The sequence below is a fragment of the Leptodactylus fuscus genome, chromosome 3 (genome assembly GCF_031893055.1).
Source record: "Leptodactylus fuscus isolate aLepFus1 chromosome 3, aLepFus1.hap2, whole genome shotgun sequence".
Lineage (NCBI taxonomy): Eukaryota > Metazoa > Chordata > Amphibia > Anura > Leptodactylidae > Leptodactylus > Leptodactylus fuscus.
Window position 1 is genome coordinate 128,772,280 of NC_134267.1, and position 15,733 is coordinate 128,788,012.

A 15,733-nucleotide genomic window follows, 5' to 3' on the forward strand; every position below is an offset into this window, starting at 1 on the left:
ATCTAATAACAATGTACCAATACATGAAGGGACAATACAAAGAACTTTCTAAGGATCTTTTTACTCCTAGGCCAGTGACAGTGACAAGGGGACATCCTCTACATCTGCAGGAGAAAAAGTTTCACCAGCAACATAGAAGGGGATTCTTTACAGCAGCGGTTCTCAACTTGTGGGTCGAACGACCAAAACATTGGGGTCGCCTAAAGCCCATGGACCGGAGGGGGGCAGCAGCCCGGGCAATTTTTTTGGTGTTGAGAACTTTGAGAGCGAGGAGGGCCGGGATCAGTGATGTCCATCGCGTCCCACCATCGGGGAAGACCACTCAGGGAGCTTCAGAGGCAGGAGGGCCAGGGACCGGAGGAAGCTCGGAAGATCATCAGTGTGTGCCAGGGACAGTACGCGGTCACGCTAACGCACTTGCAGAGTGAACCGGAAGCCCCAGTGGTAAGCAATCTTACGTTCCTAAAGCATGAAGAGAAGAGGTTTCAAAGCTGCACGCTGTCGGAGGGTGTACCTGGATAAGTCTGGGAAGATTGATAGGGAGGAGCCCTCAAAGTCCACTGACCTACTATCTCTGACCTTGTGCATAATTTCCTCCTTGACAGTATAAAAATGGATCCTGCAAATCACATCTCTCAGCTTGGATGGGTCCACACTACGGGGGTGGAGGGCACGGTGTGCACGGTCCATTTCAATATGCGAGTCAGGAGGGCGACCTAACAGCGAATTAACGATGCCAGTAAGAGTAGGAACGAGGTCCACTGTCTGCACAGATTCAGGTAGGCCGCGTATACAAATATTGTTGCGGCGCTTACGGTTCTCAATATCGTACAGGTGGGAGACCAGATTACATATTTGAGAGGAGTGAACAGTGGAGTGCTGATGCAGGGTATCTAGGGAGGGGGTAACCGAGGACTGAAATTCCTCAAGGGCTGTCACCCTTCGCTGCAAGTCAGAGATATCAGATTTCACCACTCTCAGATCTTGTCGTCATGCCCTCTTTAGATCACTAGCAAGACCGTTAGTATCCCCTAAGTTGGCCTGCTGGGATATTGCTTCAGAGATCCCTGTCGACGCTGATTCCAAGAGAGCAGAGTCCACAAATGAGGGAGAGGGCCACATGGGGGTTGTAGCAGGGTCTGCTGCAGGTGAGGAGGCTAGTGGTACCTGTTGCTGGCATGGTCCAGTTGTGGCCGGTCTGGGAGAAGCAGAATCCTGGCACCGGTCAGGCAGGGAGGCTGATGTGCTGTGGCGCTGCTCTCCTGAGCGCACGTGTGCCGGAGGGGAAGATGGCACCCGTCCCTCTCTACAGGCCGCCAGGGAGGCCGGCACTCGTGGCCCTGCCAGTGGGGTGGAAAAAGCCGAAATGGGGCCCTCTGGTTGCTGAGAGGGTAGGGGGTCCCAGTGGTTGCGTCTCCCCCGAGTCTTGCCCATGTGAGCGGTGTCTGCACCTGATGAAGCCGGAGCACAGAGCGGAGCTCTTAGAACCTGCTGCCGTTCGCGTGCATGCCAAGCCACGGCCCCATGTTCAATTTTTTTGATGGACACCCATTGACTATCCGTCTAGAAAGGCAGATTCGGTTATCCGCTGTGTAAACATTTGGAATCCTTTTTGTACCAAACCATTTCTTAGGGCGGTTTCACACCAGCTCCCGATCTCCGTTTTCAGGTTTCTTCTGCCAACAGAGAACATAAACCTGGCAGACAGTGTCCAACCGTGAGCACCTGTGAGCATTTTGTGCTCTCTGTGGCAAAACTGGTTTTTTTTTTTTTTTTTTAACCGGACACAAAGTCTTTGTGACCGGATAAAAAAAAATGGTTTCGCGGCAGAGAGAGCACAAGACGCTCACAGGCACTCATGGCCAGACACTTTCCAAAGCCATTCAAATAAATGGGTTTGGAAAACAACTGCAGGTTTCCGTCTCCTGTCCAGTTTCGGGCAGGAAACGGAAACCTGCAAAACGGAGGTCGGGGCGCAGATGTGAACCCGCCCTTATTTTTAAAAGGATTGCAAGCGGACAGATACCAGGCGCAAGTGTGAATGAAGCATAACTATGAATACAAAATGGAAAATTGAGGTGTTCCAAAACTTTTGACCAGTAGTGTATGTAAAGATGTAACAAAGTTTAACATGACTCATAACATTTTAACTACTCTCTGTAATGGAGGGAGTGTTAAATCAACTCTATGGGTTCAATGGGTTTTCAAAGACTTTTCTTGTCTTCTGAGATAGGATATCACGATGCATAAAGCTACCACACTGCAAAAAGTCATATCAAAGAGAGCTACAGCTGTATCTGTTGGTCAGTAGGGTTGCCTGCTGGTTTCTGACATAACTCTGGTACCCAGCAATTTGCTGCCATGATTATGTGACACTGGATGATACATCGCTGTACATCAATGACAAAGCCCCTGGTGACCAGTATTGCTGAATTTTAAAGCTAAGTATGTTATAAAGTCTATAGATTGTATGTGTAGACACATATTCTGAAAAACTCTTTTAAAACCTTAGCAAAGGTTGAACTCCAATAGGGAATGGTAGCAAAATGGTTATCTTAACCTCTTAAAGGGAGTTTGTCAGCAGGAAAATTGGTATAAACATAATAACAGTACCTTAAACAGAAACTTTTCCAATGATGCCTTTCTTATTTGGCTTTGCAGCTTCATTTTCATGAAATTTAGCATTTAATGTTAATTAGGTGAGAAGAGCTTTAGGGACATTTCTGCTGCTGGGGTTTCACTCTCTGCTCTAGATAACTGGCCCAACTATGAATGTAGTGTCCTGTTACATGGGCAGCTATGGTTTTCCTTACATTACAAATTACATTACAAAAATGCAATAAAAAAAAAAGAAGAAGAAAACTGTGATTGTCCAAAAGGGACATACTTGTACTATACAACAAAAGGACATACACATAGCATACAGCATACATAGCATATAATGCTAGGTACATACTAGTATTGAAGTATCCTTATCCTAGATTCTGCTTAAAATTGGCAGAGAAAAAAATACCAGCAAGGAGGACTTTTCTTTCTGCCATTTTCGGTGGCGACCAGGTGGAAATCCAGTGGCCCCCATTATAACGTGTAACCACTTTTTAAGCAGATAGGGTCTACTAAAGTCTACTATTTTCACATAATATTGGTACTCCTTGGCTGAAACATGGAAACTAGAAGTCCTTTTGTAAGTAGATTTCTTTTTGAGTTATTAATTTTATTCTAACGAAATCCATAAGAGTCAGCAAGTTGTATCATCAGGATCTTCGTATTTGGAATGAATTCTTAGTCAATAAGCCGAGCACTGGATGTCTTTTTATGGGAAATACCAGATGAAAACCTTTTATTGATGGGGAAGCTGCTAGCATCCATACATTTTCAGAGATCCCCCTACTACACTGTCTACCAATAAGTATTTGGACACCCATGCAAATGAAGATGTCTGTGGTTGTGATGTACATCATGCTTTCCACTGTTAAATAGAAAACAGCATTGGCATTAGTCGCATGCAAGATGCCACGAAGTGCAGAGTTGTCCGATTTGTGGGGTACCACAGATGTGGTTGATCCTTAAGGGACGTAGCAAGTGAACTGAATTACCCAAAATCGACAGTGGCCTATGTGATTACGAAGTGGAAGGTGAACAGTGAATGTTGGAATGTGCCCTGAGTCAGAAGACCCCCGAAACTGGGAGATAGAGACCGACGAGTGCTGGCCAGAAAAACCGCACCCAACCGATGGCTCACATACACCAGGAGTTTCAACAGGCATCTGGGAGTATTGTGTTGATCAATACCATCCGTAAGGAGGCATCTGCTGGGTTCTACCAACTATTGAATATGAAGAAATGTTGTTTTTCTATTTTACCACAGGTGTCCAAATACTTATTGGTAGACAGTATATGATATCTATATGGCCTAATATGGACATGCATTGTCATAGTTGGATAGCTCCTTTAATCCAACTAATAAAACATTAATTCATAAATCAAAAGAATATGTAAAATAAAACTGCATTAACTTGAACTGTATTATTATGTAGTATTGCTAGTATTCCATTACATAAACTTATGTTTCCTTAAAACAGGCTTTTTAGGATGTTTCACTGTATAGTCAGAGGCCATAATAATCCACACGCTGCAGCCCAAGATTTATATCATCAAGATGTAAGAATAAAAAATATTATTAATTACATTATGTTTTAAGATTTATACATTTCCCTAAAATATATGATCGTAAATTAACAAAAGCCGATTCTACACTTTAAACCCAATACTTATAATGAAAGGATGCATTGTGACTGTCCAACCTTATATAAAGTTTCAGTATATCAAAATACTAATTTTTAAAGGTCTACAATAGAAGGAACTCTTTAGCAGTTTATGTGACTTGCATCTTAGTCTCAAACTTGTAGGTAAATTTTATTGTGGTGACTGCTGATTCAGTTATTCAGTTGTTCCAAATGCTTGCATCAAGTAATATACTCAGTTACTAAATGATTTCTTTAGGATACAAGTCTGGACAAGGCAGCTTCAATGTCATATATAAGGCAATACAACTTATCCTTTATACAGAAAAAAGTATTTTGTGGTCATATTAGATATTTTACAGTACTCACAAAGTCACATACAACTTTCTTACTCCATACGTTTATCCTATTGCGACTTAAACTGTGTTCAACTGTATTGTGACTTACGCTGTGTAGCAATAGCTAGAAATGTGGGTCTATAGGTTTATAAATCAACCTTCTGTATCAAGAATGTATGAAGATTAAGTTGCATGTGTGACATAAGTCAACAAAGATATGAAGGACATCATTTTTTATGTTTATTATGCATATATTCTATATCAACTAGTATATACTAAATATACATATACTGTACATATATAGTACAGACCAAAAGTTTGGACACACCTTCTCATTCAAAGAGTTTTCTGTATATCATGACTATGAAAATTGTAGATTCACACTGAAGGCATCAAAACTATGAATTAACACATGTGGAATTATGTACTTAACAAAAAAGTGTGAAACAACTGAAAATGTCTTATATTCTAGGTTCTTCAAAGCAGCCACCTTTTGCTTTGATTCTTGCTTTGCACACTCTTAGCATTCTCTTGATGAGCTTCAAGAGGTAGTCACCGGAAATGGTCTTCTAACAGTCTTGAAGGAATTCCCAGAGATGGTTAGCACTTGTTGGTCCTTTTGTTTTCACTCTGCGGTCCAGCTCACCCCAAACCATCTCGATTGGGTTCAGGTCTGGTTACTGTGGAGGCCATGTCATCTGACGTAGCACCCTATCACACTCCTTCTTGGTCAAATAGCCCTTACACAGCCTGGACGTATGTTTTGGGTCATTGTCCTGTTGAAAAAAAAAAATGAAGGCCCAACTAAACGCAAACTGGATGGAATAGCATGCCGCTGCAAGATGCTGTGGTAGCCATGCTTGTTCAGTATGCCTTCAATTTTGAATATATCCCCAACAGTGTCACCAGCAAAGCATCCCCACACATCACATCTTCTCTTCCATGCTTCATGGTGGGAACCAGGCATGTAGAGTCCATTCGTTCACCTTTTCTGCTTTGCACAAAGACACAGTGGTTGGAACCAAAGATCTCAAATTTGGATACATCAGACCAATTCACAGATTTCCACTGGTCTAATGTCCATTCCTTGTGTTCTTTAGCCCAAACAAGTCTCTTCTGCTTGTTGCCTGTCCTTAGTAGTGGTTTTCTAGCAGTTATTTTACCATGAAGCCCTGCTGCACAAAGTCTCCTCTTAACAGTTGTTGTAGAGATGTATCTGCTGCTAGAACTCTGTGTGGCATTGACCTGGTCTCTAATGTGAGCTGCTGTTAACCTGCAACTTCTGAGGCTGGTTACTCGAATGAACTCATCCTCCGCAGCAGAGGAGACTCTTGGTCTTCCTTTCCTGGGGCGGTCCTCATGTGAGCCAGTTTCTTTGTAGCGCTTGATGGTTTTTGCAACTGCACTTGCGGACACTTTCAAAGTTTTCCCAATTGTTCGGACTGACTGACCTTCATTTCTTAAAGTAATGATGGCCACTCGTTTTTCTTATCTGCTTTTTTCTTGCCATAATACAAATTCTAACAGTCTATTCAGTAGGACTATCAGCTGTATATCCACCTGACTTCTACAAAACACAACTGATGGTCCCAACCCCATTTATAAGGCAAGAAATCCCACTTATTAAACCTGACAGGGCACACCTGTGAAGTGAAAACCATTTCTGGTGACTACCTCTTGAAGCTCATCAAGAGAATGCCAAGAGTGTGCAAAGCAGGTATCAAGTAAAAGGTGGCTACTTTGAAGAACCTAGAATATAAGACATATTTTCAGTTGTTTCACACTTTTTTGTTAAGTATATCATTCCACATGTGTTAATTCATAGTGCTGATGCCTTCAGTGTGAATCTACAATTTTCATAGTCATGAAAATACAGAAAACTCTTTGAATGAGAAGGTGTGTCAAAACTTTTGGTCTGTACTGTATATATATATATATATATATATATATATATATATATATATATAAACACACATTCAATGGAGAATAAATCATTTTGATACAAACCTTCCAGTTGTCTCTCCTTGTTCTTTCCTTCATGTATTAGTTAATGAAAAAGAATGAAAAACAATGTAATTAAGCAAACTGTATTAATATTGTTATGCAAACAAAGCAGAAAGAAGGGAAATGAAATTATTATTGATTATTGGACACGCAACATAAAATGTGCTTTATTGGTGACCACAAGGCTCTCAGGCAAACACATGACAGATATTCCCACAGTCCTCATGCAGCATGCTCAGTACATCACAGCAGACTGGCAAAGCACTCACTGAGGCAAATGCATTGCTGACACATACTTTACAGAAAGCTGTAGACTTTTAATAAGAATAAAATTATCTGCAGTGATGAAGTAGATTAAAGTCAATTATTAGTTGTCTCTCATGGAACAATTTGGAAAATACATGTATGTAGTTCATATTTTTCTGTTTGTATGCAAATTATATTATATATATATCTTTATATTTTTTTTCAGCAGATTATATAACTGTATAATTACATTTGTCCAACAATTGTTCTATACAGCACTTGAGTTGTGCTTTCCCAAGACCTAGTCTCCTTAGGCTCCAAGTTAATGTCTCATACGCTCTATTAGCACATATTTCTATTGAATGGCTATACTTTTTAAAGGGATTTAAGGGGTTGTCCAGGAATTACAGATTTTTTGCCAGGAGGCTGGAAAATGGGAAAAATAAAAATAAAAAACATGCTCCAGTGCCCCCTGCTACTGTTCGGTCTAAAGGAAGTCTTTGCTGCACTTGAAGGAAAAGACAGGTGAAACAAGTGAGTGATGTCCGTGGTCCTTTCCAGTGGTCACGTGCAGCGTAGATTTCCACTGGATCAAGCCCCTGGGTGCAGCTGGACTGGACACAGATAGGGGTGACTAAGTTTTTTTTTTTTTTTTTTTTTTTTCCACTTTTGCCATCCTCATGGTAAAAATATGTCTTTGTCATTCCTGAACAACCCCTTTACAAATGTAGTGCTGCTTTAGATTACAGTAATGGGTAAATTATAAGCCCACAGAAGACAACTGCTTGGCTCCACAAGGCCTTAAAGAACACTCCCACCTAAAGTAGTTATAATTGGATGCAATTGCTGCAGAGATATGTCATGCAGATGCTGTTGTTGGTGCAATTTTTCTTTAATGTTGAGGTCTATGGGTGGAAAAGCATCAAACTCATGCTTGTGATTTTATAAAAAAAAACATGGATGTCAAAAATGGCAAGTAAAAACAGTGTTCAGAGCTTTATATTTTCATATGGATTAACAATTTAATACAGTACAAAATTTGAATCAAATGCTATATGAAAATCCAATATGTGAAAAATAGCTAAAATGTGTTCTTCACTGTATGTAACTGGTGCCCAACAATCACAGAAGCCCTGTTGGATAAACTAAACTAAACTAACTTCATAATAAGGTATAAAAAGGTATCAACTACTGAAGACTATCAAGTTTTTTGATTTTTTATATTTCATAATAAGACAGATCTGTATTTCAAAAACATTCAGTTCCTGATTGGGGCTAACATACCCTACAACTTTTATCTACCAGATTTCTCCCATATAGCCCTTTTTTCTCACCTATGTTTTAAATTTCTGGTGTGAAGAGGATGATTTATGTGAAGGTATAGTGGAATTAAGAATTCCTTGTAGTAATCTTGACTCATGTAGAGAGATCTTTCGGTACAGAATAGAGTCCCCTTTTATATTTTTAATTTTAAAATATTATATTAAGGCATAAGCAAACCTACAAAATATTTCTACATGACTACACGCTGTGTTTAGATGGGTCAACAATTTGCTCCTGTAGTGAGGTATGTTTAATATGTCACGTCTGAGTAAATTCTGCCAAATATTTAATTCAATAAGTTTGAGTTACAAATATAAAGGCTTGGATCTGTTTTGGGCAGAGAAAGTTGTGACAAAAATAGGTTGCAGTCGTTCCTGTTATTCAATAAAGATCAAGGCTTACTAATTTACAAAAGTGATATACAGAATAACGTAATTTATAATACATATCTAACTAATAACTAAAATGCTCTGTTCAGCTTATCTTCAGTGTGGAACATAAAAACTTTTTGAGCCTGTACATCACACAGTCTTCTCTCTGAGCAGAACTGACGGTAGCTCATGTGAAACAAAAGGTGTTTTACCTGGTTCACATCTGCGTTCAGTATTCAGTCTTGAGGACTTCCCGAACTGAAAACCAATACACATTAAGTGGTTAACTAAGAAACCACATGGACTCCGTAGAAAAGCAAGCAGCACTTTTCTCTTTGCATGTTTCATGTGGAAACCAAGTGGAAACCACACAAAACCCATTATAGTCTATAGGATCGGTATGGTTTCATAGCTAACCGCTTTGTAATATGTCTAGGTTTATATACTTGTATATATAGGTTTATATATACTAGCGGATTCCCCGAATAGAATACTGAACGCAGATGGGAACTTACACTAGGGATCTGCTATAAAGCACTTTATAACATGGCTTTCTTTTAAGTATTGAACCTTAAACTTACACTAATAACAGTGGTTAATATCATTAGAATAGGTTCTTCTAATAGCTCCCTAACACATAAAGAATCACTGCAATTAATATTATTTTCTGCTAATAAAATATATTAAAATATTAAAAAAATATTAAAATTATATAATAAAATATATATTGTTTCATAATATCTCTTAAAATTATATTTTAATTTGGAGCCTGGAGATTATAGTCTGGTTTATTATCATACATTATAATTTAGGACTGTCATGTAGAAAAAAGTCAAGATACAGACTGACATAAATACTAGTGTTCTAGGTTAAACAGACATCACGAAGAACAACACCAGCTGCCATATTTGTACCTACTTTGTAGGGCTGCAGGTATGCAAGGCCTTCAAATGAGGCTTCCAGGTAGCAATGGAAACCGATTTCTCATCAGCCGCATAACTACGCCATACACACTACGTGCAGGATATATAATAAAAAAAAAAGAAAAAAAAGGAAAACAAGGCAGAGGGGAGCAGGGGATAAAACAAAATTGAAAAGCAGATTAGTAAACCAGTACAAGTCATGGCTTTATTCATCATTCATAGCATTGATACATGCCTGAGAGGTGGAAGAATACTTTCATAATATCGCCAGGTGGCTGTCAGGTATGTTCGACTGGAATCAGTAGAATAAAACCGCCACGTAGCCTGGTATGAGGAAAAAATAAGAAGCACAAGGGAACCAACAAAACGTGAAATAAAGGAAGAACCAAGTCCGGAAAGGAATATTTATACTTCGCTCACTAGGAGAATTATTTTGCTAGGACAATTATTAGGGACAGAATCTTGGTCATATCCTTCATTATGACTAAGGGAATTTTATTTGTATTATTTAATATGTTACTTTATTACCAAAGTGTATGTAAGGAAAATGATGGACTATACGTATTACAGGTTTTAACTTAGTTATGCACAAATAGATTAATTATATCTATATCTAGGCAATATAATATATGGATGTATATTTTGTTAATTATTTGTGCTTTAGGCTTTATACTGAGTATTTTGTCAATCTTATGTTGAAAAGACTTCCCTAGTATATCTCCAATGAAAAACGAGTATATTTCACTGTATAGGCATACAGAGGCATCTATTGTGTTGCCTATAAGGTCCCCATGGTAGAAATAGCCATACAGGATATCAAGGTATTCTTTTGGCCTCTGCTGCATGAATCAAGGATTATGATTTATTTTGACATATACTTCACAAGTTTTTCCTGATGTATATTCTAAACGTAGGACTTGAGTGCATATACACAGAGCTTTCGTACGTGATATAAATTGAGATAGTTCCAAAAGAACCACTGATGGAATATGAAATCACTTACCAATGTTATGTACTTATGGTCATAATGTTTGTACAATATTAGTGATTCTTTTGTATACATTTCTTAATTGTAGATTAAAAAAATAAAGAGTTAAGTTTTTCAGGACAAATGTACTTCCTAATGGTACCATTTAATATTCAGTAAGATGTACTTGAAAATTTAAAACATTTAGAATAGGGTGAAATTGGAATAAAAAACTACTTTTGTGACATTTTATTATGGGTTTGTTTTTACATAAACAATTACGTCACCTATATTCTACAGGTCAGTACAAAATTTTTTACCTCTTTTAATTACTTACAAAAATCCCAAAATAATAAAAAAAAAACATAAAGTTTGATACTAGTAACTAACTTTATTTCAATGTTAAGAGCTGTATAAAGTGACTTTTTGCGGGGCAAGTAGTTTTTATCTATACCATATTGGGGATTGCCTGGTGTTTGCTTTTTATTTTTTACTTTCAATTTTTTGGGAGATGAAATGGTTTTTATGTTAACCATTAGAGATGAGCGAACAGTGTTCTATCGAACACATGTTCGATCGGATATCAGGGTGTTCGCCATGTTCGAATCGAATCGAACACCACGTGGTAAAGTGCGCCAAAATTCGATTCCCCTCCCACCTTCCCTGGCGCCTTTTTTGCACCAATAACAGCGCAGGGGAGGTGGGACAGGAACTACGACACTGGGGGCATTGAAAAAAATTGGAAAAAGTCATTGGCTGCCGAAATCAGGTGACCTCCATTTTAGACGAATAGTGGATTTCAAATCCGGGTCATATGAGAATGTGAACTTTGTGACTATGAGACAGGGATAGCTGTACAGGCAGGGATAGCTAGGGATAACCTTTATTTAGGGGGGAATGTTATTAAAAATAACTTTTTGGGGCTCTATCGGGTGTGTAATTGTGATTTTTGTGAGATAAACTTTTTCCCATAGGGATGCATTGGCCAGCGCTGATTGGCCGAATTCCGTACTCTGGCCAATCAGTGCTGGCCAATGCATTCTATTAGCTTGATGAAGCAGAGTGTGCACAAGGGTTCAAGCGCACCCTCGGCTCTGATGTAGCAGAGCCGAGGCTGCACAAGGGTTCAAGCGCACCCTCGGCTCTGATGTAGGAGAGCCGAGGGTGCACTTGAACCCTTGTGCACCCTCAGCTCTGCTACATCAGAGCCGAGGGTGCGCTTGAACCCTTGTGCACACTCTGCTTCATCAAGCTAATAGAATGCATTGGCCAGCGCTGATTGGCCAATGTATTCTATTAGCCTGATGAAGTAGAGCTGAATGTGTGTGCTAAGCACACACATTCAGCTCTACTTCATCGGGCTAATAGAATGCATTGGCCAGCGCTGATTGGCCAGAGTACGGAACTCGACCAATCAGCGCTGGCTCTGCTGGAGGGGGCGGAGTCTAAGATCGCTCCACACCAGTCTCCATTCAGGTCCGACCTTAGACTCCGCCTCCTCCGGCAGAGCCAGCGCTGATTGGCCGAAGGCTGGCCAATGCATTCCTATGCGAATGCAGAGACTTAGCAGTGCTGAGTCAGTTTTGCTCAACTACACATCTGATGCACACTCGGCACTGCTACATCAGATGTAGCAATCTGATGTAGCAGAGCCGAGGGTGCACTAGAACCCCTGTGCAAACTCAGTTCACGCTAATAGAATGCATTGGCCAGCGCTGATTGGCCAATGCATTCTATTAGCCCGATGAAGTAGAGCTGAATGTGTGTGCTAAGCACACACATTCAGCACTGCTTCATCACGCCAATACAATGCATTAGCCAGTGCTGATTGGCCAGAGTACGGAATTCGGCCAATCAGCGCTGGCTCTGCTGGAGGAGGCGGAGTCTAAGGTCGGACCTGAATGGAGACTGGTGTGGAGCGATCTTAGACTCCGCCTCCTCCAGCAGAGCCAGCGCTGATTGGTCGAGTTCCGTACTCTGGCCAATCAGCGCTGGCCAATGCATTCTATTAGCCCGATGAAGTAGAGCTGAATGTGTGTGCTTAGCACACACATTCAGCTCTACTTCATCAGGCTAATAGAATACATTGGCCAATCAGCGCTGGCCAATGCATTCTATTAGCTTGATGAAGCAGAGTGTGCACAAGGGTTCAAGCGCACCCTCGGCTCTGATGTAGCAGAGCCGAGGCTGCACAAGGGTTCAAGTGCACCCTCGGCTCTCCTACATCGGAGCCGAGGGTGCGCTTGAACCCTTGTGCAGCCTCGGCTCTGCTACATCAGAGCCGAGGGTGCGCTTGAACCCTTGTGCACACTCTGCTTCATCAAGCTAATAGAATGCATTGGCCAGCACTGATTGGCCAGAGTACGGAATTCGGCCAATCAGCGCTGGCCAATGCATTCTATTAGCCCGATGAAGTAGAGCTGAATGTGTGTGCTAAGCACACACATTCAGCACTGCTTCATCACGCCAATACAATGCATTAGCCAGTGCTGATTGGCCAGAGTACGGAATTCGACCAATCAGCGCTGGCTCTGCTGGAGGAGGCGGAGTCTAAGATCGCTCCACACCAGTCTCCATTCAGGTCCGACCTTAGACTCCGCCTCCTCCAGCAGAGCCAGCGCTGATTGGCCGAATTCCGTACTCTGGCCAATCAGCACTGGCTAATGCATTGTATTGGCTTGATGAAGCAGTGCTGAATGTGTGTGCTTAGCACACACATTCAGCTCTACTTCATCGGGCTAATAGAATGCATTGGCCAGCGCTGATTGGCCGAATTCCGTACTCTGGCCAATCAGCACTGGCTAATGCATTGTATTGGCTTGATGAAGCAGTGCTGAATGTGTGTGCTTAGCACACACATTCAGCTCTACTTCATCGGGCTAATAGAATGCATTGGCCAATCAGCGCTGGCCAATGCATTCTATTAGCGTGAACTGAGTTTGCACAGGGGTTCTAGTGCACCCTCGGCTCTGCTACATCAGATTGCTACATCTGATGTAGCAGTGCCGAGTGTGCATCAGATGTGTAGTTGAGCAAAACTGACTCAGCACTGCTAAGTCTGCATTCGCATAGGAATGCATTGGCCAGCCTTCGGCCAATCAGCGCTGGCTCTGCCGGAGGAGGCGGAGTCTAAGGTCGGACCTGAATGGAGACTGGTGTGGAGCGATCTTAGACTCCGCCTCCTCCAGCAGAGCCAGCGCTGATTGGCCGAATTCCGTACTCTGGCCAATCAGCACTGGCTAATGCATTGTATTGGCTTGATGAAGCAGTGCTGAATGTGTGTGCTTAGCACACACATTCAGCTCTACTTCATCGGGCTAATAGAATGCATTGGCCAATCAGCGCTGGCCAATGCATTCTATTAGCGTGAACTGAGTTTGCACAGGGGTTCTAGTGCACCCTCGGCTCTGCTACATCAGATTGCTACATCTGATGTAGCAGTGCCGAGTGTGCATCAGATGTGTAGTTGAGCAAAACTGACTCAGCACTGCTAAGTCTGCATTCGCATAGGAATGCATTGGCCAGCCTTCGGCCAATCAGCGCTGGCTCTGCCGGAGGAGGTGGAGTCTAAGGTCGGACCTGAATGGAGACTGGTGTGGAGCGATCTTAGACTCCGCCTCCTCCAGCAGAGCCAGCGCTGATTGGCCGAATTCCGTACTCTGGCCAATCAGCACTGGCTAATGCATTGTATTGGCTTGATGAAGCAGTGCTGAATGTGTGTGCTTAGCACACACATTCAGCTCTACTTCATCGGGCTAATAGAATGCATTGGCCAATCAGCGCTGGCCAATGCATTCTATTAGCGTGAACTGAGTTTGCACAGGGGTTCTAGTGCACCCTCGGCTCTGCTACATCAGATTGCTACATCTGATGTAGCAGTGCCGAGTGTGCATCAGATGTGTAGTTGAGCAAAACTGACTCAGCACTGCTAAGTCTGCATTCGCATAGGAATGCATTGGCCAGCCTTCGGCCAATCAGCGCTGGCTCTGCCGGAGGAGGCGGAGTCTAAGGTCGGACCTGAATGGAGACTGGTGTGGAGCTATCTTAGACTCCGCCTCCTCCAGCAGAGCCAGCGCTGATTGGTCGAGTTCCGTACTCTGGCCAATCAGCACTGGCCAATGCATTTCTATGGGGAAAAGTTAGCTTGCGAAAATCGCAAACTGACAGGGATTTCCATGAAATAAAGTGACTTTTATGCCCCCAGACATGCTTCCCCTGCTGTCCCAGTGTCATTCCAGGGTGTTGGTATCATTTCCTGGGGTGTCATAGTGGACTTGGTGACCCTCCAGACACGAATTTGGGTTTCCCCCTTAACGAGTTTATGTTCCCCATAGACTATAATGGGGTTCGAAACCCATTCGAACACTCGAACAGTGAGCGGCTGTTCGAATCGAATTTCGAACCTCGAACATTTTAGTGTTCGCTCATCTCTATTAACCATATCAAATAAATATTTTTAGAAGGTTTTGGCATTTTCAGTCGCGGCAAAACCTAATGTGTTTGTTTATTTATTTTATATGTCATCTAAGAAAAGTGAGGGGGTTATTTATTTATTTATTTTTAAACCTTTTTGCTTTTATTTCATTTTGAATCATGTAATAGAAGCCCAGTAATGGCGAATCTGGGGTTTTAGTTTAGTGTGACATAGTGTAGGATTCCATTTTCTGTTGTGACGATACTATGATTATTTAGCATATCAAGCAGGAACTGAAACTCTGTGTTTTATGTCTCATTTTAGTTATATCCAGGGAATGAAAAGCTGTCGTGCTGAGAAAGGTAACTTATAGAGATGAGCGAACAGTGAAATGTTCGAAGTTCGATTCGAGTAGCCGCTCAATACTCGACTGTTCGATCGAACATCGAACCGCATTATAGTCTATGGGGAATAAATACTCGTTTAGGAGGAAACCACTGTTCGACTCAGGAGGGTCACCAAGTCCACTTTGGAAATGATGCCAACACCTCTGGAATGCAACTGGGACAGCAGGGTAAGCATGTCTGGGGCATCTAACATGCCCAAGTCACTGTCCCTGTCAGCTTGCAATATGCGCGAGCTGACTTTTTCCCATAGGAATGCATTGACCAGCGTTGATTGGCCGAATGCCATACAGAGGCTGGTTCTGCCAGAGGCTCGTCTGTGAGGAGGTGGAGTCTAAGGTCGGACCAGAATGGAGACTGCTGTGGGCGGCTCTTAGACTCCGCCTCCACTGGCAGGCTATAGCATTCTGCCAATCAACGCTGGTCAATGCATTCCTATGCCGAGATGTAGCAGTGCTGGCCGTGCGCTCAGCACTGCTACACCGGAGATGAAGCAGAG

General features: G+C 41.9%; 1 protein-coding gene across 2 annotated transcripts in view; it reads right to left on the reverse strand.

Annotated features, from left to right (window-relative positions):
- Positions 1-15,733, reverse strand: part of KCNQ5 (potassium voltage-gated channel subfamily Q member 5) — a 504,835-nt gene that overhangs the window by 53,508 nt on the left and 435,594 nt on the right. Inside the window, exons 8-9 of one of the 2 annotated variants that reach the window (XM_075268351.1) lie at positions 9,445-9,539; positions 6,590-6,616 (exon numbers count right to left, since the gene is read on the reverse strand). In XM_075268351.1, coding sequence (XP_075124452.1) covers positions 6,590-6,616; positions 9,445-9,539 — 122 coding nt within the window. The remainder of the gene's footprint in view (positions 1-6,589; positions 6,617-9,444; positions 9,540-15,733) is intronic. The other variant, XM_075268353.1, reaches the window with a different exon arrangement.